At 39.8% G+C, this 27,401-nt stretch overlaps 1 protein-coding gene across 6 annotated transcripts in view; it reads left to right on the top strand.

The window, feature by feature from the left end:
- The window catches only part of CFAP61 (cilia and flagella associated protein 61), a 285,685-nt gene that overhangs the window by 98,132 nt on the left and 160,152 nt on the right, over nucleotides 1-27,401 (top strand). For all 6 annotated transcript variants that reach the window (XM_013057056.2, XM_004754128.3, XM_004754127.3 and 3 more), the window contains one exon: nucleotides 23,510-23,636. In XM_013057056.2, the coding sequence (XP_012912510.1) occupies nucleotides 23,510-23,636 (127 nt within the window). The remainder of the gene's footprint in view (nucleotides 1-23,509; nucleotides 23,637-27,401) is intronic.

The raw sequence follows: 27,401 nt of genomic DNA on the forward strand, positions 1-27,401 counted from the left end.
ATTGCTATGCAGATTTTGAAAAAAACAGAAACAGATCTATGGAATGATGTCTAGGATGGTGAAAAAAGCAAGTAGTCAAACAGTAATAGTATTAGTACTGATATCTTACATGTATGGTAGGTTTATAGTATTTTGGTCACTTTCTTAATCACTTTCCATGTGTCAATATGCGCAGTGACTTTATTAGCTAGGAACCATTATTATTATCCCCATCTTACAGATAAGGAAACAGACGGAGAGAGGTTAAGTAATTAGTTCAAAGTGAATCAGCAGGACGTAGCAGAGCTGGTACTAGAACTAAGGCAGTTTGGGGCACCTGAGTGGATCAGTCAGTTTAGCATCCAACTCTTAATTTTGGCTCAGGTCCTAATCTCAGGGTCCTGGTATCAAGCCCCCCATGAGGCTCCCTGCTCAGGGCAGAGTCTGCTTGAGATTCTCTCTCTCCCTCTCTCTTAGCCCCTCTCCACCCTGTTCACACCGGCTCTCTCTCTCTCTCTTAAAAAAAAAGAACTAAAGCAGTTAGCTTCTAGAGTCAGCTCATGACCCCTTCACATACTGCTTCTCTTTACTGTGTTTTCAGGTAAAGCTACTATAACAGAGAGACCCCAAAGCTCCAAAACACAGTGACTTGAGCCAGATAGAAATTCCACCTCTATCACACAAAAGGGCATACCTGGACAGAAGAGCAGACTTTTCATTATAGATCCTGGATATCAACCTTTTGTCTGTACTGTCATTTGCGAATATCTTCTCCCATTCCTTGGGTTGCCTCTTTGTTTTCCTGACTGTTTCCTTTGCTGTGCAGAAGCTTTTGATTTTGATGAAGTCCGAAAAGTTCATCTTCGCTTTTGTTTCCTTTGCCTTTGGAGACATATCTTGAAAGAAGTTGCTGTAGCTGATATCGAAAAGATTACTGCCTATGTTCTCCTCTAGGATTTGGATGGATTCCTGTCTCACATTGAGGTCTTTTTTCCATTTTGAGTTTATCTTTGTGTACGGTGTAAGAGAATGGTCGAGTTTCATTCTTCTACATATAGCTGCCCAGTTTTCCCAGCACCATTTATTGAAGAGACTGTCTTTTTTCCACTGTATATTTTTTCCTGTTTTGTCGAAGATTATTTGACCATAGAGTTGAGGGTCCATATCTGGGCTCTCTACTCTGTTCCACTGGTCTATGTGTCTGTTTTTATGCCAGTACCATGCTGTCTTGGTGATCACAGCTTTGTAGTAAAGCTTGAAATCAGGTAACGTGATGCCCCCTGTTTTATTTTTGTTTTTCAACATTTCCTTAGCGATCCGGGGTCTCTTCTGATTCCATACAAATTTTAGGATTATTTGCCCCGGCTCTTTGAAGAATACCGGTGGAATTTTGATCGGAATAGCATTAAAAGTATAGATTGCTCTAGGCAGTATAGACATTTTAACAATGTTTATTCTTCTGATCCAAGAGCATGGAATGGTCTTCCATCTTCAGGATCTATAATGAACTCCTCAAACTCAACACACACAAAACAATCATATCAAAAAATGGGCAGAAGATATGGACAGACATTTCTCCAATAAAGACATACAAATGGCTATCAGACACATGAAAAAATGTTCATCATCACTAGCCATCAGGGAGATTCAAATTAAAACTACATTGCGATATCACCTTACACCAGTTAGAATGGCCAAAATTAGGAAGACAGGAAACAACATGTGTTGGAGAGGATGTGGAGAAAGGGGAACCCTCTTACACTGTTGGTGGAAATGCGAGTTGGTGCAGCCTCTTTGGAGAACAGTGTGGAGATTCCTCAAGAAATTAAAAATAGAACTTCCCTATGACCCTGCCATTGCACTACTGGGTATTTACCCCAAAGATACAGATGTAGTGAAAAGAAGGGCCATCTGTACCCCAATGTTTATGGCAGCAATGGCCACGGTCGCCAAACTGTGGAAAGAACTAAGATGCCCTTCAACGGACGAATGGATAAGGAAGATGTGGTCCATATACACTATGGAGTATTATGCCTCCATCAGAAAGGACGAATACCCAACTTTTGTAGCAACATGGACGGGACTAGAAGAGATTATGCTGAGTGAAAAAGGTCAAGCAGAGAGAGTCAATTATCATATGGTTTCACTTATTTGTGGAGCATAACAAATAGCATGGAGGACATGGGGAGTTAGAGAGAAGAGAGTTGGGGGAAATTGGAAGGGGAGGTGAACCATGATAGACTATGGACTGAAAAACAATCTGAGGGTTTTAAAGGGGCGGGGGGTGGGAGGTCAGGGTACCAGGTGGTGGGTATTATAGAGGGCACGTATTGCATGGAGCACTGGGTGTGGTGCAAAAATAATGAATACTGTTATGCTAAAAATAAAAAATAAATAAATAAATAAAAAGAGCAGACTTTTCCCCATGAATTTGTGTGGGGACCCAGATTCCTTCTCTGACTGCTTCTTCATCTGGTAGAGTAAGGGTGTTTATCTAACATCTGCATAATGAGTCAGGAGGTCTGTGAATTTGGATGGAAAGAAAAATTACATCTTTATTTTACTAACCTCTAACCGAAATTTAGCATGTGCTTCCGTGGTGAGGCAACAAGCCTCAGAAGTGTTCCCAAAGCCACTTTGTAACAAGCGGAAATCATGGATATTTTTATATCAGGTTAAGTTGTTTCAGGTATCTCAAAATATGTATGCTCATTCTACTTTGAAATTTTAGTAAGTACTTAGTGTATTAATTAGGAGGCATAGATATTACTAAAACACACATTTTAAAACATTTTGGCAACTCTATTTCAGTATAATTCATTGTCTTTTATTTTACACAGTTAAAGACATTAGTCTGAGCAGGATCCCATGCATCACCAGACTGTCAGAGGAGTCCATGGTACCCAGAATTTCTAGACCACTGCCGGAGTGGGCTCTTTTCCTTCTCATGCTTCGAGTTGGCCCAGAGCATGGCCACATTCCAGCCCATGAATAAGGGTAGGAAGAGAAATGAAGAAGCAGTCCCTTTTATGGAACTTGCATCACTTCTGTGCATAGTCTGTGGTCAGAAAGTTGGTTGCCTGGCCCTCCTAGCTGTGAGGGAAGCTGGGGGTCTGTCACTGGTAGGTTAGGTGTGCCCCCAGAGTTGGTTCTGTTATTAAAAAGAAGAAGGGAAGAAAGGATACCATGGACCCATCATGTCTAGGTTTTATCTTGCATATATACAGAAGTTCTAGCAGGATACACAAGACTTTATTAACTGTATTAACCTTGTGTACGTAAGACTTCATTAACCTGAGGAGCAAAGCCGTGAGGTTGGGGCACATCTGGTGACTTACTTTTTGCTTTATGTTTACCAGTGTTGTTTGATTTTTGTTTCATTAATGAACTAACTAACTAACTTCCTTCCTTCCTTCCTTCCTTCCTTCCTTCCTTTCTTTTAGGAGCAGGTTTAGGTTTACAGCAGCACTGAGCAGAAATCAGAGAATTCCTACATACCTTTTCCCCACCACCCCCACAGACAGACTCTCCCCCAGTTTACATCTCACACCAGAGTTCTGTCAGTTGTTACCATTGATGAATCAAAATCAACTCATCAAGGGTTTAGTCTTCCTGTTGTGTTTTCTGTGGGTTTTGACAAATGCATAAAGACATGGGTCCACTATTTTAGTATCCTACAGAGTAGTTCCTATAAATCCTCTGTGCTCCATCTCTTTCCTCTCTCTCTCCTTCCCCACAACCCCTGGCAACCACTGATCTTTTTACTGTTTCCAGTAAAAAGTTTTGCTTCCAGTTTTGCCTTTTCTAGAATCCTATAGTTGGGGTCATACAGTATGTAGCCTTTACAGATTGGCCTTTTCCACTTAGTAATACACATTTCAAAGCCACATTTCTGTGGCTTGATTGTTCATTTCTTTTTAGTACTGAATAATATTCCATTGTCTGGATGTAGCAAGTTTATTTACCCATCCATTTATTGAAAAACATCTCAGTGACTTCTAAGTTTGGGCAATTATGAATAAAGCTTCTAGAACCATTTGTGTGCAGGTTTTTGTATGGGTGTAAGTTTTTACCTCATTCGAGTATATTCGAAGGAGCACAGTTTGGGTCATATGGTAGGAGTGTTAAGTTTTTTGTTTTGTTTTGCTTTTTATTTTTAAAAGATTTTATTTGTTTATTTGAGAGAGAGAGAGAGAGTGCACAGAGGGGGAGGGAGATGCAGTCTTCCCTCTGAGCAAGACTTGATCCAAGGAGCAGGACTTGATCCGAGGAGCCCGAGACCATGACCTGAGCTGAAGGCAGACAATTAACCGCCTGAGCCACCCGGGCCCCCAAGAGTGTTGAGTTTCGTATAAACTACCAAACTGTCTAACAACATGGCTATACCATTCTGCATTCTCATCAGCAGTGACTGAGAGTTCCTGTTGCTCCCCATCCTCACCAGCACTGGCACTGTCAGAGTCTTAAATTTCTGCCATTCTAATAGGTGTGTAGGGTTATCTTGTTGTTTTGATTTGTAATTCCATAATAATGAATGCTACTGAGCATCTTTACAGATACTACTTGCCATTTGTATGTCTACGTTGGTAACATATCTGTTCAGATCTTTCATGCATTTTTTATTGGGTTATTCATGTTTGTTTGATTTGTAAAAATCATGGGCATGCATTACTTCTATCATAGAAAATCTAGTTTTTTTTATATACTGATATTTAAAATTGTTATTATGTCTCAAGTAGAACTTTTTATTAAAGTGCACTTTACATTGTCTGCATTGTTTGACATTTCCTTATGACTTGGGATTCTTTTTATGAATAAATATACACTGGAAATGGAGAGCAACCAGATGACTCGGGATCAGGAATGGCTCAGGGGGTCTGGCTGTAGTAATGGCCTTGTTCGTAGTAGCTTCATTACTTAATTCGTATTCTTCTCTCTCTCTCTCTCTCTGTCTTTTTACTATGATTTATTGTGCTTTTATTTTTTTTTAAAGATTTTTAAATTTATTTATTTGACAGAGATCACAAGTAGACTGAGAGGCAGGCAGAGAGAGGAAGGGAAGCAGGCTCCCTGCTGAGAAGAGAGCCCGATGTGGGGATCTATCCCAGGTTCCTGGGATCATGACCTGAGCTGAAGGCAGAGGCTTTAACCCACTGAGCCACCCAGGTGCCCCTAAAAAAAAAATAATAATAAATTATTTTTTTAATAAAAGCACAATAGGGGCACCTGGGTGGCTCAGTGGGTTAAAGCCTCTGCCTTCAGCTCAGGTCATGATCCCAGGGTCCTGGGTTGTTGGAACCCTGCGTCAGGTTCCCTGCTCAGTGGGGAGCATGCTTCTCCCTCTCCCTCTGCCTCTGCCTATTTCACCTCTGCGTGTGCTGTCTCTGTCAGATAAATAAATAAGATCTTCAAAGAATCAAATTTAATTTTTTAAAAATAATAAGACTTTGAACATTTGTCTGGAAATTAGTCCTTGTTGCAACAAGGCCCTTGTTTCTCCTTGTACTTTGTACCCATCTGCAGTGTCAGCTTCATTTTTTGTTTTTATCACTTGCATATAAAGTTGGAGTAAACCATATACACCTGGGTTTCTTTCTGGAAAATTTAAGTCTCATATGCCAAGGTAGTTTTTGCACCCTTAGAAGATCATGATCTTTTTGTCATTGCTCCCATCTAAGCCCTCACCAAGAACCTTTCTCTGTTCCTCTGTGAGTTTTGTGGCCGACCAGCCACCGCTCTACACTGCTTCTCAGCTTGTCCATGCATATATCTCCTTGGTGCTGTTCCTTTGGTTCCCATGCCCCTTTCTTTGTAAGAACCTACTCCTGTTTGTGTGGGGGAGGCATCCCTCAAAACCCACATGTACATCACCAATACCATGTTCTTTTTATGGACATGGCCACAGGCTGCTGTTTTCTAAAGAAAGCTTAGATCTTTTAATATTTTTTTCATTTTAACTATAATTCCAGCATCATGTTAGTTTCAGGTGTACAATATAGTGATTCATCACAACAAGTGCCCTCCTTAATCCCGGTCATCTGTTTCCCCTCCCACACCCACTGCCCGTCTGGTCACCATCAGCTTGTTCTCTATAGTTAAGAGTCTGTTTCTCAGTTTGTTTCTCTGTTTTTTTCCTTTGCTCATTTGTTTCTTAAATTCCACATGAGTGAAATCATACGGTATTTGTCTTTCTCTTACTGACTTGTTTTGCTTACAGTTACACTCTACAGCTCTATCCCTGTTATGGCAAATGGCAAGATTTCGTTCTTTTTTATGGCTGAATGATACTCTGTTGTATACCACAGCTTCTTTATCCATTCATCAATCCATGGACACTTGGGTTTCTTCCCTAGTTTGGCTATTGTAAATAATACTGCTATAAATATTGGGGTGCATGTATCCCTTTGAATTAGTGTTTTTGTATTCTTTGGGTAAATGCCCAGTACTGCAATTAATGGATTGTAGGGTAGTTTTATTTTTAATTTTTTGAGGAACCTCCATACAGTTCTCCATAGTCGCTGCACCATAACAGTATTCCCACCAACAACGTAAGATGGTTATCCTGGCTTTGCATCCTTGCCAACACCTGTTGTTTCTCCTGTTACTCATTTTAGCCATTTAGGTACTTTCTTTAATTCTTTAACTAATTTGTAAGCACAAAGAATTCTTTAGAAAAATCACACATTTAATATTAGACATGGTGGTTTTGCCTGTCAGGAGTACTCAGCTCCTACAGGGAATGTGATCTCGAGAACTGCCTTCTTCCCTCTGCTTTTTAATTTATTTTTATGGTGATTATTTTTTTTAGAGGGAGAAAGAGTGTGCACATGGGTGCGGGCACATGTGGGCAGGGAGGGCAAAGGGAGAGACATTCTTTTTTTTTATTAACATATAATGTATTTTTTAATTTTTTTATTTCTTTCTAAATTTCTTTTCAGTGTTCCAGAATTTATTGTTTAGGCACCACACCCAGTGCTCCATGCAATACATGCCCTCCATAATATCCACCACCAGGCTCACCCAACCCCCCACCTCCCTCCCCTCCAAAACTCTCAGAGTCCACAGTCTCTCATGGTTCATCTCCCCCTCTGATTTTCCCCAACTCACTTATCCTCTCCATCTCCCAATGTCCTCAGTGTTATTCCTTATGCTCCACAAGTTAGTGAAACCATATGATAATTGACTCTCTCTGCTTGACTTATTTCACTCAGCATAATCTCTTCCAGTCCCGTCCATGTTGATGCAAAAGTTGGGTACTCATCCTTTCTGATGGAGTCATAATACACCATTGTATATATGGACCATATATACAACATATAATGATTGATTTTCTTCAGGGGTACAGGTCTGTGAATCATCAGGCTTACACATTTCACAGCACTCACCATAGCACATACCTTCCCCAATGTCCATAGCCCAGCCACCCTATCCCTCTCCCATCAGTAACCCTCGGTTTGTTTCATGAGATTAAGAGTCTCTTATGGTTTGTCTCCCTCCTGATCCCATCTTGTTTCATTTTTCCCTCCCTACCCCCGACGACTCCCCACCCTGTCTCTCAGATTCCTCGTATCAGAGAGATCATATGATAATTGTCTTTCTCTGATTGACATATTTTGCTTAGCATAATACCCTTTAGTCCATCCACATCATTGCAAATGGCAAGATTTCTTTTCTTTTTATGGCGGCATAGTATTCCATTGTATATATATACCATATCTTCTTCATTTATTCGTCTGTTGATGGACATCTAGGTTCTTTCCATAGTTTGGCTATTGTGGACCTTGTTGCTATAGACACTTGGGTGCATGTGCCCCTTCAGATCACTACATTTGTATCTTTATAAACAAACAAAAAAACACACAAATAAATCACATTTGTGTCTTTATAAATAAATACATAAATAAAACAAATAAATAAACAAATACTGTAAATATCCAGTAGTGGATTGCTGGATCATAAGATAGCTTTATTTTCAACTTTTTTAGGAACCTCCATGCTGTTTTCCAGAGTGGCTGCACCAGCTTGCATTCCCACCAACAGTGTAGGTGGGTTCCCCTTTCTCCACATCCTTGCCAACATCTGTCATTTCCTGACTTGTTAATTTTAGCCATTCTGACTGGTGGGAGGTGGTATCTCACTGTGGTTTTGATTTGTATTTTCCTGGTGCCAAGTGATGTTGAGCATTTTTTCATGTGTCTGTTGGCCATTTGGATGTCTTCTTTGCAGAAATGTCTTTTCATGCCTTCCTCCCATTTCTTGATTGGATTATTTGTTCTTTGGGTGTTGAGTTTGATAAGTTCTTTATAGATTTTGGATACTAGCCCTGTATCTGACATATCATTTGCAAATATCTTCTCCCATTCTTTCAGTTGTCTTTAGATTTTGTTGACCGTTTTGTTTGCTGTGCAACAGCCTTTGATCTTGATGAAGTCCCAATAGTTCATTTTTGCTCTTGCTTCCATTGCCTTTGGCGATGCTCCTAGGAAAAAGTTGCTGTGGCTGAGGTCAAAGAGGTTGCTGCCTATGTTCTCCTCAAGGATTTTGATGGATTCCTGTCTCATGTTGAGGTCTTTCATCCATTTTGAGTCTATTTTTGAGTGTGGTGTAAGGAAATGGTCCAGTTTCATTCTTCTGCATGTGGCTGTCCAATTTTCGCAACATCCATTTATTGAAGAGACTGTCTTTTTTCCGTTGGACATTCTTTCCTGCTTTGCCAAAGATTAGTTGACTATAGAGTTGAGGGTCCCTTTCTGGGCTCTCTATTCTATTCCATTAATCTATGTGTCTGTTTTTGTGCCAGTATCATATTGTCTTGATGATTACTTTGTAATCATTTAAGCTTCATAACAGAGCTTGAAGTCTAAAATTGTGGTACCACCAACATTAGTTTTCTTTTCCAACATTCCTCTGGCTATTTGGGGTCTTTTCTTGTTCCATATAAATTTTAGGATTATTTGTTCCATTTCTTTGAAAATAATTGATGGTATATTTTAAAAAAATTCTATTTATTTATTTGACAGAGGGAGACACAGTGAGACAGGGAATGCAAGAAGGGAGAGTGGGAGAGGGAGAAGCAGGGTCCCCACTGAGTAGGGAGCCCAATATGGGCTCGATACTTGGACCCTGGGATCATGACCTGAACTGAAGGCAGACACTTAATGACTGAGCCACTTAGGCACTCCAAAAATGGTGGTATTTTGATAAGGATTACATTAAATGTGTAGATTGCTTTAGGTAGCATAGAGATTTTCACAATATTTGTTCTTTCAATCCATGAGCATGGAACATTTTTCCATTTCTTTGTGTCTTTCTCAATTTCTTTCGTGAGTATTTTATAGTTTTCTGAGTACAGATTCTTTGCCTCTGAACTGAAATCAAGAGTCAGATGCTTAACTGACTGAGCCACCCAGGCGTGCCCATTCCTCTGCTCTCTTTAAACAAACAAACAAACAAACAAACAAACCTGTACTCAGGGCACCTGGTTTATTCCTAGGTATCTTATGGTTTTGGGTGCAATTATAAATGTGATCAACTCCTTAATTTCTTTCTTCTGTCTTGCTATTGGTGTATAGAAATACGGCTGATTTTTGTGCATTGATTTTATATCCTGACACTTTACTGAATTCCTGTGTGAGTTCTAGCAGTTTTGGAGTAGAGTCTTTTGGGTTTTCCACATAAAGTATCATACCATCTGCAAAGAGTGATAGTTTGACTTTTCTTTGCTGATTCAGATGCCTTTTATTTCTTTTTGTTGTCTGATTGCTGAGGCTAGGACTTCTAGTACTATGCTGAATAGCAGTGGTGATAATGGACATCTCTGCCTGTTCCTGACCTTAGGAGAAAATCTCTGTTTTTCCCCATTGAGGATGATATTTGCTGTGGGTTTTCCATAGATGGCTTTTATGATATTGCAGTATGTACCCTCTATCCCAACACTGTGAAGAGTTTTAGTCAAGAAAGAATGCTGTACTTTGTCAAATGCTTTTTCAGCATCTATTGAGAGTATCATATGGTTCTTGTTCTTTCTTTTATTAATGTATTGTATCACATTGATTGATTTGTGGATGTTGAACCAACCTTGCAGCCCAGGAATAAATCTCACTTGGTTGTGGTGAATAATCTTTTAATGTACTGTTGGATCCTGTTGGCTAGTATTTTGTTGAGAATTTTTGCATCTGTGTTCATCAAGGATATTGGTCTGTAATGGAAAGAGAGAATCTTAAGCAGACTCCATGCTGAGTGCCGAGGCTGATTTGGGGCTCCAACTCATGACCCTGAGATCATGACCCTGAGATCATGACCTGAACTGAAATCAAGAGTCAGATGCTTAACTGACTGAGCCACCCAGGCGTGCCCATTCCTCTGCTCTCTTTAAAAAAACAAACAAACAAACAAACAAACAAACAAACCTGTACTCAGGGCACCTGGCTGACTTACTAGAGCATATGACTCTTGATCTTAGGGTTGTGAGTTCAAGCCCTGTGTTGTGCCAAGAGCTTACTTAAAAAACACAAAACCTCAAAGCAACCAGGATGTCCTTCAACAGATGAATGTATAAAAAACCCTGTAGAGGCCACCTGGGTGGCTTAGTCGGTTACGTGTCAACCTTCAGTTCAGGTTAGGATAGAGGCCCGTGTTGGGCTCCCTACTCAGCAGGGAGCCTGCTTCTCTCTCTCCTTCTACCAATACCCCTGCTTGTGCGCCCCCTCTCTCAAATAAATAATCTTAAAAACAAAACAAAACAAACCCTACAGCCCCTTTAGGCAGCTGACTTTGGCTGTCTCAGAAGGAGGCCAGCTGACCTAAAGGTGTTTCTACAAAAATGTGAAGGAAAGATGAACTCCCACTCTTCTATCCCATTAAAACATTATTGGTGTTAAAGAGTGAGTTTGGAGGAATTTCATGTCATCTAAAATGTAGTTCAGAAATGTGAGTGTATGAGTGACCTCCCAGCAGTCCAGCAGTCACTTCTTATTGACCCCTGGTGTCAGTTTTCCTGAGGCAGCACTGTCTTGACAGGGCCTCCCTTTTCTGGCCCTGTGTCTCTAGCATATTCTCTCAAAGTTCCAGGATGCTCTCACTATTGCTCCTGTACACTGACACCTGCATCTCAGCCGGGAGGGCAGGAGGGGACCAGGTACAGTATTGGTGTCCCTCATAAAGCAGGGCCTGCACTGGGAAGCTCTGTGACATGCATCCATCCCCCTTACCTCTAACAGGCACACCAGGCTTTTAGTAAGTAAGAACTTATAAAGGTTTGTTTGTCCCTGTTGTCAAGGAAGACCATCCAGGGGTGGCCGGCGCTCCCCAAGGCTGGCACGGACATGGCATCTGGCATTTCCCCCTATCCCACCTCCCCCACAGCACATGGCTTTCCCTCTCAAGTCTACCTGGGTTTCCTCCAGAAGAACTCTGTATTTTACATGCTGTTTGGTTCTACTCCAGGCGTGGTCCACAGTTGGCAGCTGCAGCAGCCCTTGAGAACTTGCTCAAATGCAGAATCTCAGGCCCTGCCCAGGCCTTCTGACTGTGTTTGCCTGGGACTCTGTATGGCTGGCAAGCTCTCCATTTGATTTTCAGGCACATTAAAGGTTGAGAAGTGCTGGGGGTGCTTCTCTTTTCAAGGACTACAGCTTCCCCCATGATCCAAAAGCAAATTGTTCCTGTGAACATGTCATACGCCAAAACCCCATTAGGAAAACGAAGTGCATTTCCTGCTTTCTGGAAGTTCACATTACTGCCACTTCACTTTCCTGAAAGACCATCGTTAGTGTGATGACGGCTTTCTTTGTAAACAGCAAAGATCTTTAGATTTCTTTCTGTTAACAAAAATGAAGTGGAGGATCCCTGTGTATCTTTTGGTAAGGAAGGATAGGTATTCTAGTTCCTCTCCAAATATAGATTTTCTAGAACCCTGTAAGCCACATCAACGTTAAACCTTTTGTTATCTGGTAATTCCTGGTTCTGTTGAGGTATGAAGGCCTTTTCATATGGTGTAAACAGACCCCTGGGCTAGATCTTGCAAGAATAGGTGAACTATGACAGTCTTAGAGGTTTTTGTCTACTTATACCAAGTAATGTTTGCTTCTCTTATCTCTTTCTAATTCTTATCTTTTCATACACAACCTCTCCTTAACCTGAGTTTTCCTAAAACCTTTTTTTTCAGATTTCAAAACGTAGATGGTCAGTGGGAATGCTTTCTGCTGGAAATGAAAGAAAAGCCAACTCAAAATGGCTTCAGCCTTTATTGGCTCAGATAGCTGGGATGTCTGGAGACAGGCCTGGCTTTAGGGTTTGAATCTTTGGGGTTTGCTTTTTTTCCTTTTTCCTTTCTGCTTTTCCTGGTGCCAGCTCCAGCCTGAAGCTGGCTTCCATCCCATTGGCAGAGTGACTGCTGCTGTTCCAGGCTGTAGACACCGCTGCAGAGAGGGAGGGAGCTGGCTGCAGGCGAAGACTTTCTTTCCCAGAGGTCCCAGCGCGCCTCCTTCATTTATCTAGTACCTCATGTTGGCTGTGCCGTGTGCCAGCCCCCATTCCAGGTGCCGGGCAAGCAGAAGGGACCCACACAGACAAAACTCCTCGCCCTCATGGGGCCTGCATTCTAGTTAGAGGAGAAAGACATAAATAAAGGTAAGAGCGAATAAAGTGTGTACGTGATGAGGGGGAATGCACAGAATAAGCAGATGAGGGAAAGAAGACAAGCTGGGCTCGGGGTGTGGAGGTGAGGCCTCTTGGGGAAGGCGGTGAGGTGGCAACCACGTGGGCACAAGTCCTCAACACCTACTCTTTTTATGCCTTGGTTTTAGAATGTGTTGTGTTCTTCCATTTTTTGCTTCACTTCTCTTGACATTTGGGATGGATTGTTCTTGCTTTTAAGTTTGGTGACTTTAAATTTCATGACCTCATGTCCTGGTCTCCCACCCAATCTCGCTCTTCTTCCCTTGGGAAATTATATTTGTGTCTGTCATCTGTCTTCTGGCCATGCTGGTGAGCCCTGGAACAAATCATTCATTCAGTTGTTAGGGGTGCTTACCTCTTCCATCAACAAATTCCACGCCATGGCTCCCTGTCACTTCACTTTTGACTTTGGAAAGAAAACATACTATTTATGTTCACTTTCCTTATAAATGTATATACACGAAATGCTTTTTAGCACTTTTTACCTTCTATAGTGATTTTTAGGATGTTTCTAAACTTAATATTACGCTAGAATGTGGTATAAATGATTCATTTCCCTTTTGCTCAGGCTTGCCCATTCTTAGCTTCCATGCAGTCTTTCTCTTCGTGTTTACTCATGAATGGAGGACACATCTGGATGAACTTGCTCCTCCTTCCATCTTCCTGCTCTTTCAGACCATGTTTTCTGAAATTTGCCACTTTTAATTTGGAGGATTGTATTGCAAGCTTATTTATTGTACTAGAAATTATTTCCTATGAGTAAGTATTTACTACTAAATTAAATCATACCACTAATTGTCAACTTTGCTCGTAAATGAAAATGCCTCTAGGTGGCTGGCTTTTAAATGATTTGTCCCCTCAGTGTTTTTCTTTTATATGTTTTTCTGTGGGTGACTCTGTTGTGCCTGGTTGTCATTTCTTCTAGACTGTCACTCTTATACCTATTTTGGGCCTACGTATCATCAAGAGTGTTTTAGTATTATGTTAAGGGAAATAAGTCAGGCAGGGAGAGAAAAATATTGTATGGTTTCACTCATATGGGGAATCTAAAAACCAAAACAAAGAAACAAAACAAAACTCACACAGAGAACTAAATATGGTTGCCAGAGGGGAGGGGATTCAGAATTGGTAAAATGGGTTAAGGGTATCAAGAGGCACAAACTTCCCGTTACAAAATAACAAAGTCATGGGCATGTAATGTCAGCATTTTGACTATAGTCAACAGTATTGTACTGCATATTTAAAAGCTGCCCAGAGAGTAAGTCTTAAATGTTCTCATCACAAGAAAAAAAAATGTAATTCTGCATGGGGATGGGTGGTAACTAGACTTAACTGTGGTGATCATTTCACAGTGCATGCAAATACCGAACCATTCTGCGGTACACTTGAGACTAAGATGATGTTACATCAATCACACCTCAATAAAAAAGGATGCTAGACATAAAAATCACAAGTAAATAGTTCAGCATCATGCTTTATTTCATATTTACTTCATATATAAAGCCAAATTCTTCCCCCAAAAGTTTAAGGTATGTTAAGAAGTTAAGGAATTATGGGGTGCTCAGATTCTAAGAAATTATTGGGTGGCTCAGTCAGTTAAGCATCTGCCTTCAGCTCAGGTCATGATCCCAGGGTCCTGGGATCAAACCCCATATTGGGCTCCCTGCCCAGTGGGGAGGCTGCTTTCCCCTTTCCCACTCCTCCTGCTTGTGCTGGCTTGCTCTCTCTCTCACATAAATACAGAAAATCTTCAGAAAAAAAAAAAAAAAGTTAAGAAATTACATTGAACCTAGGCTGGCTTCATGAGTCTTAAAATTCTTATTAATTTAATCCTTGATTTTGTGTTTTTACATGCAGTCAAGTAAGAAAATAGAGCACGTCCAGGAGTTTAGAGCCACAGCTCATGCAGGGCACCTACTTCCCACCATCACTCCATAGGTTCACTCCCACATGTTTCCTGCTGCTGGTACCTTGGCCCCACGGGACCTCCCTATCCCTTCCTCAAGACTTCTGTGGCCCCCTGCGAGAGGGGAAAACTGGTTGCATTGGTTGGGGGAGGCCGATGATCAGCTATTATGTTCTCCCTTCATGAGGTCCTGGACATGGGAAAGGTCAAGGACCACACACATGCCCCACAGAGTCTCTAGTCAGAGCAAACTAGTGGCCAGCCTCACCCAGGGCAGGCAATACCATGTGGTGTTCAGCTGGCAACTCAGTGTGCATCTCTCGCCTACTCCCAACCCCAGTTGTGCATCCCGTGCAGAGGTTGCAAGCCATTAGAGAATGCCTATTTGCCTCAGATTAGAGTGGTAAGCCCATGGGAAGATGACTTCTCCATTTTGTGCTAGCGTCCTACATTGCCTATTACATAGCTGGCCTTGCACTGAACACTCCCAGTCATTAGGGTGTTATTACTAAATAGGAGAGTGTTCTTCCTCCTATCATTGGTAAAGTGATAGTCTAACGTACTTAGCCTTCAATTATAGTGAATATTTTATACTTACATTTTAATGCATGCTTCCATACTATGAACAAAGTATCATATTTGCAAAGAACAATCTACATCTACAATTAACTGGTATAAAGATGATCAATTAACATCACCTTAGTAATATAAATACTATGAGCAATTTTCAAGTGAAGGGTAAGCACTCTGCTCTGATATGGCCACTTATGCCAAGATCTAATCCAGAAGGATTAAAGATCTAAATGTAAAAACAAAGACCACAAAAACACTAGGGAAAATACCCAAGGAAATTAAGAACATATGTCCACACAAAACCCATACCTGACTGTTCATAACAGCATTATTCACAATCACCCCAGAGGTGGAAAGGACCCAAATGTCTTTCAACTTCTGAATGGATAAACAAAATGTGGTCTATCCATAGTGGAAGTAAAATTCAGTCACAGAAAGAAGCAAAGTACTAACACAGGCCACAACATGGAGGAACCTTGAAAACATCACACTAAGTGAAAGAAGCCACATCCCAAAGGTCATATATCATATAATTCCACTTACACAAAATGTCCAGAATAGGCAAATTTATAGAGATAGGAAGTAGATTTGCTACCACCAGAGTCTGAGGGGAGAGGATAAGAGTGACTGCTAATGGGTACTGGGTATCCTTTGGGATGATGACAATGTTTTGGAACCAGATATATATCTGTGAAAGGAATGAATTATGCAGTTTGCATGCAGACTGGCCTCAGAGTTTTCCCCCATGCTTCTGTGGATGATCAGTGCTACAATAGAGGTACTGAGAGTATTGTGAAACCAGAAGGGTGAAACAAGCATATGACATTTTTTCCATGTCTCTATCATGTTCTCTGCTTTGTGGGATGTGGCATCTTTGTTCCGGCAAGGCTCAAAGCTAGGACCACATCATGGTCCACTCTAAAAGACTAGGACTTTCCCTAGCCTTCAGCAGTTCTCAATAACATTCGTTGGATTGTGAGGCTGGTTGCCTGCCAATGATCATGAAAACATGGACATAATTCCTCCAGTTTGTCTATGAAAATGTACTGTTGATCAGAGGACATAACCATTTTGTGTTGCACTATGAGGCTCTCATCTCTGTTATTTATGTTTGCCAAAGAGGAACAGCTCACAGTCTTCATGTGTCCCAAGACTTTCATGGGGAGGAAATGTGTCTGTGCTCTCTCTGAAGCTACGTGGTCCAATATGGCAGCCGCAAGCTGCACGTGGCTGCTGAGCCATTGACAGGTGGCATCTCCGAATTGCAACATGCTGTATGTGTAACATACCCACTGAATTCTGAAGACTTGGTACAAAAAAAAAGAATATAAAGTATCTCACTGATACTTTTTATAGCAATAATGTGTTGAAACAAAAATATTTTGGCTATTAGGGGCTAAATAGTAAGTATTACATTTAATTGTATCTGTTTTTAAATTTTTAATTAATAGAGCTATCAGAACATTTAAAATTATATATGTGGCTCACCCTGTATTTCTATTGGACAAGGCTGCTCTCTGTTGTATAGTGTTTGACTCTGAGAGCAATTTTTCCATTGTTTCTTGCTTGGTTTAAAAAGCCAAATGTAGGGGCACCGGGGTGGCTCAGTCGTTAAGTGTCTGCTTTCGGCTCAGGTCATGATCGAGCCCCGCATCAGGATCCCTGCTCCACAGGAAGCCTGCTTCTCCCTCTCCCACTCCCCCTGCTTGTGTTCCCTCTCTCGCCGTGTCTCTCTCTGTCAAATAAATAAATAAAGTCTTTAAAAAAAAAAAAAGCCAAATGTAGGTTTATTCCACAGGTGACCTGCTCATCACCTGGGACTTTGAGGCAAATGGCCAGTGTGGATATGATTGTTTACACATCAGGTGCTCGGGATGGCAGCCTGTTTGTTCTGCCTTTACCTGGAATGAGAGGATGAGGACCTGTGGCCAGCAGACAGAAAATACAAATGTGGTAATAGTCACACAGCCTAATTGCTTTATACTGTAATTGACAGGAGCATCCAGAAAAAGTGAAAAAGAAGTGAATCTGTCACTATTTGAAAGACAGTTTAAAAGACTCCAACAAAAACTATTAGAACTAACAAGCAAACTCCATAAAGTTGCATGACACAAAATCAATACACAAAAATCTATTGCATTTCTATACGTTAATAATGAACTACCAGAAAGAAAAATTAAGAAAACATCCCACTTACAATTGCATCAAAAGAATAAAATACTTAAGAATAAATTTAACCAAGGAGGTGAAAGACCAGCACACTGAAAATTATAATACCTCGATGAAAGAAATTGAAGTAAAAAATAAATGGGAAGATTTTCCATGCTCACGGGTTAGAAGAATCAATATTGTTCAAATAAACGTATTATCCAAAGCAACCTACAGATTCAATGCAATCCCTATCAATATTCCAATGGCATTTTCCTAGAAATAGAACAAATGTTCCTAAAATTTGTATGGAACTGCAGGAGACCCCAAATAGCCAAAGTAATCTTGACAAAGAACAAAGCTAGAAGCATCTCTCTGGTTTCAAACTATATGACAAAGCTACAGTATTCATATAAGTATAGTATTGGCATAAAACGAACTCAGATCAATGGAACAGAATAGAGAGCCCGGAAATAAACCCATGCTTACATGATCAGTTAATATATGACAAAGGAGGCAAGACTATACAATGGGTAAAGAATATACAGTGTGCTCTCTCTCTCTCTCTCTCTCTCTGTCTTAATGGTTTTGGGAAAACTGGAGAGCCACATGCAAATGAATGAAAATGGACCACTACCTTATAACACACACAAGAGTTAACAAAAAAAATCCCCTCCACAACCCTCAGTTTGTTCTCTATAGATAAGAGTCCCTTATGGTTTGTTTCCCCCTCTTTTTTTTTTTCCTTTCCCCTATGTTCATCTGTTTTGTTTCTTAAATTCTACATGAATGAAATCATATGGCATTTGTCTTTCTCTGACTGACTTATTTCACTTAACATAATATACTCTAGCTCCATCCATATCATTCTAATAGCAAGATTTCATTCTTATCAGTTAATATTCCATTGTGTGTGTGTGTGTGTGTGTGTATTCATTTCACATGTTCTTTATCCATTCATCAGTCAATGGACATTTGGGATCTTTCTACAATTGTTGATAATGCTGCTATAAATATCAGTGTGCTTGTGCCCTTTGAATCCATACTTTTGTGTCCTTTGGGTAAATGCCTAGTAGTACAATTCCTGGACCATAGGGTATTTCTATTTTTAATTTTTTAAGGAAATTCCATACTATTTTTCAAAAATGGCTGCATTCTCACCAATAATATAAGAGGATTCCTCTTTTTCCATGTCTTCTCCAACACTTGTTGTTTCTTGTGTTGTTAATTTTAGCCATTCTGACTGGTGTGAAATGGTATATCATTGTGGTTTTGATTTATATTTCCCTGGTGATGAGTGATGTTGAGCATCTTTTCATGTGTCTGTTGGGCATCTGGATTTCTTCTTTGGAAAAATGTTTATTCATGTCTTCCACCCATTTCTTAACAGGATTATTTGGGGGTATTTTGGATGTTGAGTTTGATAAGTTCTTTATAGATTTTGGATACTAACCCTTTATCAGATATGTCATTTGCAAATATCTTCTCCATTCTATAGGCTGCCTTTTAGTTTTATTGATTGTTTCCTTTACTTTGTGAGGATTGGTATTACATTTTCTTTGAATATTTGGTAGAATTCACCAGTGAAGCTGTCTAGTCCTTGGCCTTTTTTGTTGGGAGTTTTGTTTTTTTTTTTCTTTTTTCTTTTTTTCTATTTCTTCACGATCTGGTCTTAGAGGAGTATATGTTTCTAGTTCTGTACGTTATTCAATTTATTGGCCTGTAATTATTTATAGTAATCCCTTATGATTCTTTGTATCTCTGCAGTATCAGCTGTAGCTTCTCTTCTTGCATTTCTGATTTTATTTGAGCTCTCTCTTTCCCTGGTGAGTCTAGCTAAAGGTTTTCAGTTTTGTTTTTCTCTTCCAAGAACCATCTCTTAGTTTCATTGACATTTTCTATTGCCTTTTTAGTCTCTAAATCATTTATTTTTGTTCTGGTCTTTCTTTTTTTTTAATTTTTTATTTTTTATAAACATATAATATATTTTTATCCCCAGGGGTACAGGTCTGTGAATCGCCAGGTTTACACACTTCACAGCACTCACCATAGCACATACCTTCTCCAATGTCCATAACCCCTCCCCTTCTCCCAACCCCCCTCCCCCCAGCAACCCTCAGTTTGTTTTGTGAGATTAAGAGTTGTTCTGGTCTTTCTGATCAGAACAAAAGATATCTTTCTGATATGTGCTTTATTCTATTAACTTTGGGCTTCATTTTTCTTATAGTTTCTTTAGGTGTAAATTAGATTGTTTACTCAAGATTCTTTTTGTTTCTTGAGTTAGACCTTTATCACTATGAACATCCTCTTAGAATTGCTTTTGCTGCATCCCATAGATTTCAGTATGGTTTATCTTCATTTTCATTTGTCTCAAGGTATTTTTTGGTTTGGTTTTGGTCCTTTGTTGATTCATTGGTTGTTCAGCGGCATGTTGTTTAATCTCCATGTATTAATGATTTTTCCAGTTTTCTTGTAATAACTTTCTTGTTTTATACCATTGTGGTTGGAAAGATGTTTGATATGATTTCAGTCTTCTTAAATTTATTTAAATTTGTTTTGTGGCCTAGCCACAAATATGATCTGTCCTGGAGAATGTTCTGTGTGCAGTTGAGAAGAACGTGCATTCTGTTGGTTTTGGATGGAATGTTTTGAATATCTTTACATTAAGTCCATCTGGTCTAGTAAGTCATTTAATGCTGATGTTTCCTTTTTTATTTTCTGTCTGGATGATCTATCCACTAATGTAGTGGGATATTAAAGTCCCCTGCTATTATTGTATAGCTATAAATTTCTTGCACTTATGTGCTTCTGTTAAGTGCATAAATATTTACAAATGTTATATCCTCTTGTTAGATTGACCCCTTTATCATTATTTAATGCACTTCTTTGTCTTTTGTTACAGTCTTTGTTTTAAAGCCTGTTTTGTCTGATATACCTACAGCTTTGCCTGATAAAACCCCAGCTTTTGTTTGTTTGTTTGTTTCTATTTGCATAGAAAATCTTTTCGATGCCTTCAATTTCAGTCTGTGTATGTCCTTACTTTTGAAGTGAGTCTTTTATAGGCAAGCTATAAAGGGACTCCATTAAGCTGAAAGGAAGGAGCACTATATATATATATATATATATATATATATATATATATATATATATATATGATATAGTCTATTTTAAGTTCATAACAGCTTAGCTTGAATATATTCTAAAGGTCTAGATTTTTACTCCCTCCACCCCCATGTTTTGGGTTTTTGATATCATATGTTACATCTTATGTTGTGTATCCCTTAACTATTCATTGAAGTTATATCTATTTTTGCTACCTTTGTTTTTTAACCTTCATCCTAGCTTTATAAGTATAATCCACTACCTTTACTATATGTTTACCTTTACCCTTGAGTTTTTACTTCCATATATTTTTTTGTTGCTAATTAGTACACTTTATTATATTTCTTGTAAGGCCAATTTCATGATGATGAACTCCTTTAGCTTTTGCTTGTCTGGGAAATTCTTCATTTCTCAATTCTGAGTGATAGCCTTGGTGGCCAGAGGTTTCTTGGTTGGAAGTGTGTTCCTTTCAGCACTTTCCATGTATCCTGTCACTCTCTTCTGGCCTGTAAAGATTCTACTGAAAAATCTACTGATCATTTTAAGGTTGCTCCCTTTTTATTTATCCTTGATATGTTCCAGTTGTTGAGAGTGTACCAAAAGCCTGTCAGTGTTCCAAAAGGAGAATTCATTCATTGCCGACTTTCAGGTTGATTGGAAGCCAGTTGTTTTTCTCTTGCTGTTTTAAGATTCTCTCTTTTTCTTCAACTTTTGGTGTTCTAAATGCATATGCATATTTTTGAGTTTATCTAATTTGGAACAATCTGTGCTTTCTGGATTTGGATGTCTGTTTCCTTCCCCAGGTTAGGAAAGTTCTCAGCCATTGTTTCTTCAAATGAGTTTTTTTGCCCTGTTCCCTTTCTTGTTTCTTCTGGGACTCCTATAGTGTGAATTTTATTCTGTTTGATGTCCCATAGATCCCTTAAGCTATCTTCACTTTTTACATTTCTTTTTCTCTTCACTGCTCTGTGTGGGTGAGTCCCATTGCCAGTCTTCCACATCACTGATTCTTTCTTCTGCTTCATCTAGTCTGCTGGTGAACCCCTCTGTATATATTTCAGTTCGGTTATTGTATTCTTCAGTTCTGTGACTTCTGTTTGGTACTTTCTAATATTGCCTATCTCTGTTGAAGTTCTCACTGTGGTCATTCCTACTTCTCCCAAGTTCGATGAGCATCTTTATGACCATCACTTTGAACTCTTAATCAGGTAAGTTACTCATCTTCATTTTATTAAGAGTTTTTCTGAGGTTTTGTCTTGTTCTTTCATTTGAAACATATTCTTGTTTACTTATTTTGCTTAACTCTGTCTGTATTTGTTTCTGTGTTTTAGGCAAAACAGCTAACTTTCCCAATCTTAAAGGAGTGACCTTGTGTAGGGAACATATTTTTTAACCTTCCCTAGGTCTTGGTTGTCTCTCAACCCTTTGTGATTGTCTAAGCAGCCTGATTTATTCTTGATATGTCCCAGTTGTTGAGAGTGTACAAAAAGCCTGTCAGTGTTCCAAAGGGAGACTTCATTCATTGCCGACTTTCAGGCTGTTTGGAAGCCAGACTCTCAAGTAGACCCACAAGCAGTAGCTTTCAGGGTATGCAAATAGATGCAGTTCTGTGCAACTGCAGCATAAATCCTGCTGGCCTTCAGACGAGGTAGTTTGGAAATGTCTCTTGGGTGACATTTATAAAATTTGGGGCTTCAAATGAGTGTGTAAGCTCTTTTCTGGGAATTACGGGCAAGCTATAACAAGGCTGAGGGAGAGCACAAAGCTGGCATCCCTTGGCCTACTTTCTCTGAGAATATTCCATAGCTGCTAGATGTGTGGTGTCTGAGGCCTGCCCCTCAGGCTGGAGCTCCAGGACAAGTACATACGCCTTTTACACAGAAAGAATGGGGTGTGTTTCAGGTCACTGTCTGTGCCATGCCCTTGGGGGTGGTAGCCTGCCAAGAACCAGCTCCATGATTGTTACAGTTCCATGGGACCCAAGAACAGAAGCCTCCCTGGCTACCAGAGCCATGTGATCAAGGAGAGCATCCCGTGTCATCTGCGCATGCCCGAAAGTTTTAGCAAGGCAGCAGGAAAGTGCAGGGCTGGGGTGTGCCTGCTGGCTTTAGTGTGCAGCAGGGGAGCACAGGGCCGCATGTGCCTGCTGGTTTTAGTGGGGCAGTGGAAGAGTGCAGGGACTGTGTGTGCCTCCTGGTACTAACAAAGGAAATAGGGAGCACAAAAATGACACCTCTCAGGCCTTTGTCTCTGGAAGGAGTTCCAACAGGCTCCTTTCCCCTCCAGGAGATGCTTTAAGATTAGCAAATGAATCTCCTTCACATATGATGTAAGTAGTTTTGAAACTGCTGCTTTTACACTGGGCCCCAGGGTGAGTGAGTCTACATGTGACCCCTTCCAGAGCAATATCTTTAGGTCCCTTCAGCCCTTCAGGTCTCTATGGGTATAAGCCCCAGTGGTTTTCAAAGACAGGAGATTTGGGGGCTCATCTCTTTGGAACAGGTCCCGAGAATTGGGGTATCTGCGGTGGGGCACTAACCCCTCACTCCTCAAGGAGAAGCTCCATATTTGTGAGATCTCTCCCAATCATGGGTCACTGTTCCAGGGTGAGGCTTTTGGTAAGACTGCATCTCTGCCTGTCCTACCATTTTGATGTGGCCCCTATTGCTTGTTGTGAAGGAGGCATCCAGCTCATTTTGAGGTCTTTTTCAGAGGAAATTATTCCATATGTAGCTCTACATTTGGTGTGTCTGTGGGAGGAGAGGAGTTCAGGATCTTTCTATGTCTCCATCTTAGACACCCCATCTTTTTGCACATTTCAAATTAAATGCATTTAGAATATAACTTTGTATTGTCTCTGGTTAATGAAAATATCAGTGATTTTTACCATAGTCTCTATACTATTTTGCATGTGTTTTACTGATTTTTTAAAATGAAATAAGTTACTTCTATAATCAATCAAACCCTAAGGATATATATAGATAGATATACTAGATATTATTTAATGTATATGTGATATTTTAAAATTTTATCTTCATTCAATATGAATGAATATTCATATTCATAAAATATGAATACATATTTTAGTACTTTAACCTAAAAAACATATCTCTCCTCCTCCAGGTCTATTAAAATAAGATTAGCCACTTTGTTGGATACTCCTGGTGTTGAAAATCTTGTTAGCACGCTCATGCTGAAAAAGAGTATATTGGAGGATTTAAAGCAATACAATGAGGCTCGCAAAGACCATGTAAGTACCTGCTATGACCAGATTGCCTTCCTTTTCCTTGTAATATGGACCATTATGACCCACATAGGTTCAACCTTGAAGTTTCCTTCAATCTCAGTTGGGGATAGTTGGAGAATTGTATGGTGGTGGGAAGTAGGCAGAGGTGAAGTTGGAAGATGGGAACAAGAAAAGAAGAACTGAGAAGACTGGGGTTTAAGGATGTGAGGGTGTTCTTTTCACTGGTGGCCCCAAGGTGGGGTGCTGAACAGATATTCTAAACCCTTATCACAGGCGTGGAAAACCTGGACTTGGTCCGGACAAGTATCCTGAAACAGGATAGATCTCAGGGCTTAGAATAGGCAGATCTGACTGAGGTTAGGGAATGGTAGCTCAAGAATCTGTGGGTGCCTGGTGCTCACCTAGCAGCCCTGGATATCAGACTTAGGACAGTGGGACCCCATTTGACCTTACTGGGTGATGATTCTGGCTAGACTTCTTTGTTCAGCTGCCTACATTCTCAGGTAATGGATGGGCTGTCAAACACCTGTATGACAAGTGTTGCATTCTCTTTCTAGGATAGTAACTATACTATACCTTTACCCTGGCAAAGGCCAATCTCACAGTGGTCCTAATGTTAATACCGCTTTCTTAAGGACCATGACAGTTAACTTAACCCATGGAACAGTGAACGTAGTTAGAGAAATGCTTGGTTACTTTTTTGAAGTTTTATTGAACCATAACCAATAAACAGCTTGATATATTTCACAATTTGAATATACCGTGTAATCAATGAGCACCTGTTTCTAACCGCAGCCTGCTGAAGTCCCCCCGCCCCCATGCTCCCGTTCAGTTCCTTTCTCCTCAGGTTAATACCACCTTGACTTCCAAGATCATAAATTGGTTATGCCTGGTTTTGAACTTTATTAAAAGTGATCACATAGTATGTTTTCTGATATCAGGCTTTTTTGGCTCAGCACTACGTTTGTGAGATTCGCCCATATTGTGCTGTAAAGTATTTCATTGCATGAAGATAACAGAATTTATTTCTTCTTTCAACTGTCATTTGAGGGAGTTTCCAGTTAGTGGCTCTTTTGAATAGGCACTTTAGTTAAATTTTAAAGTCATCAAGAGGGAGACACCAAATACCTAAACCCAGTGAAATAGTTGCTATTTATCAAGGCATCAAATTAAAATAAAACTTCTCTTCAGCACATGTTTTTTTTGTTTTGGTTTGTCTTGATCTTTTAGTGTTTTTGATTTTTTTGCTCCTTTCCTCCTGACCTGCCAGTACAGTGTGACGAATCACCCTGACTCACAAAGTGTGGTTTAAGGAGTCAAAAGGGTCTTTGAGACATAAATTTTCAGGTGTGTCTGTGAAGTAAAACCCATTTCCATCATAAGAGTAAGAAACTATTTTCCTTTTCCACTGTATTGATATTCACACTGATGGTGCAAACACAATGTGGGCAGAATCTTGAGAGCCTTAGTGTGAATCAAGGCCGTGGGCACCAGATTTCATTGGTTTCTTCATTGCCATTCACTCCTGGCAACAAGAGGGAAAGAGAGCCTAGCTAGTAAAGATAGCATTGCACATCAACAGACTGGCTAAAATACAGAGTGGCACCACTATATGCTAGGAGGGGGAATGCAGGGAAATAGGATAATCTGTATGTTGCCAGTAGGACTATAAAATGATATCATTGCTCTGGAAGACGTTTTGGCTATTTCTTCAAAAACCTCACTGCAACAATCATATGACCTAGTAATTGCACTTCGGGCCATTTATCCCAGACAAATGAAGACACATACACGAATGTTCATAAGCAGTCAGAATTGGCCCAGATGTCCTTCAACAGGTGCATGGGTAAACTGTGACACATTCATGCCATGGAGTAACAGTTAACAGTACAAAGGAATGAATTGTTGATGCGTGTATCAACTTGGATGTATCTACAGAGAATTGTGCTGATTTGAGGGGGCGGAGGGAAAGCTAAACCATAAAGGTTAAATACTGTGTAATCCTGCTTACTTCACATTTTTGAAATAACACAGTTTTAGAAATGGGGAAGAGATTGTTGCCAGGGTTTAAGGATGAGAGGAGGGCAGGGAGTAGATGGATATGGTTATTGTAGGGCAACCCCAAGGGATCTTTGTGTTGGAACCATTCAGTCTCTTGACTGTGGTAGTAGATACATGAACCTCTACAGAGGATAAAATTAGGTAGAACTTGACTCACATACACATAATCACATCAGTATGCATTCCCTGCTTGTCCTATCATACTAAAGTTTTGCAGAACATTACTGTGATGGGATACTGGGCAACGTGTATGAGGAATTTCTCTGTATTATTTCTTACAATTGCTTATGAGTCTACAGCTATCTCCATATAAATTTCAATTAAAAAAAAAAAGGAAAAGCCAGTTTCATTCAAAGAAGTAAAAATTATTAACTTTATTAAACTTCAATCCTTAGGCACATGTATTTTCAGTATTCTGTTGTAGCAAAATGAGAAATGTACATAAAGCTCTTCTGCTGTAGACTGAAGTTGTTGGTTGTTCCCAAAAAATAATTTCTGCAATTGCTTGATCTTCATGTTGAACCAGCCACTGCTCTCATAGAACACCATTTTTACTTGAAAGAAAAGCTGGCAGACAAAATACGGTTACTCAGTCTTAGAAAGTTGGCAGACATTTTCTTTAAAATGAATGATAACTACTAAAAAGAAAGAAAAAGAAAGAAAGAAAGAAAGAAAGAAAGAAAGAAAGAAAGAAAGAAAGAAATTAAAAATAGAGCTTCCCTATGACCCTGCAGTTGCACTCTTGGGTATTTACCCCAAAGATACAGATGTAGTGAAAAGAAGGGCCATCTGTACCCCAATGTTTATAGCAGCAATGGCCACGGTCACCAAACTGGAAAGAACCAAGATGCCCTTCAATGGACGAATGGCTAAGGAAGATGTGATCCATATACACTATGGAGTATGATGCCTCCATCAGAAAGGATGAATACCCAACTTTTGTAGCAACGTGGACGGGACTGGAAGAGATTTTGCTGAGTGAAATAAGTCAAGCAGAGAGAGTCAATTATCATATGGTTTCACTTATTTGTGGAGCATAACAAATAGCATGGAGGACAAGGGGAGATGGAGAGGAGAAGGGAGTTGAGGGAAATTGGACGGGGAGGTGAACCATGAGAGACTGTGGACTCTGAAAAACAATCTGAGGATTTTGAAGGGGGGGGGTGGGAGGTTGGGGGAACAAAGTGGTGGATATTAGAGAGGGCACGTATTGCATGGAGCACTGGGTGTGGTGCAAAAACAATACTGTTATGCTGAAAAGAAATAAAAAAAATAAAAAGCCATATTGATCTATCAAAAAAAATTTTAAAAAGTAAATAAAAGTCCTGGATATCATCTTCTTAAAAAAAAAAAAAAAAGAAGAATGAAGTGAGGCTGTCACTCCAAGGAAACCACTGACAGCATTTGTTCCCTCTGATAAAATCCAAGCTTTCAGTAAAAAAATCAGAATTTTGGAAAATCAGTATCTCTCATCATGAGCTTGACGGCTTCCAAAAACTTAAAAATTGTTCTAATGAGGCTGGTGGTGATATTACCAAATATGATACTTTGATTTTTTTGTCATAAGTCACATTTGGGAAATCTATGTTAAGTTTGGTGAACCAATATTTTCCAGATATAACATGATGTTACAAAATCACCAATAGGTAAAAGATTCATTCAAATAACAGGATAGACAGATGGGTTTTAACGTAACAATGTATACCA

The sequence above is a fragment of the Mustela putorius genome, unplaced genomic scaffold, assembly GCF_011764305.1.
Source record: "Mustela putorius furo isolate JIRA1106 unplaced genomic scaffold, ASM1176430v1.1 tig00000253_pilon_pilon_pilon, whole genome shotgun sequence".
Taxonomy (NCBI): Eukaryota; Metazoa; Chordata; class Mammalia; order Carnivora; family Mustelidae; genus Mustela; species Mustela putorius.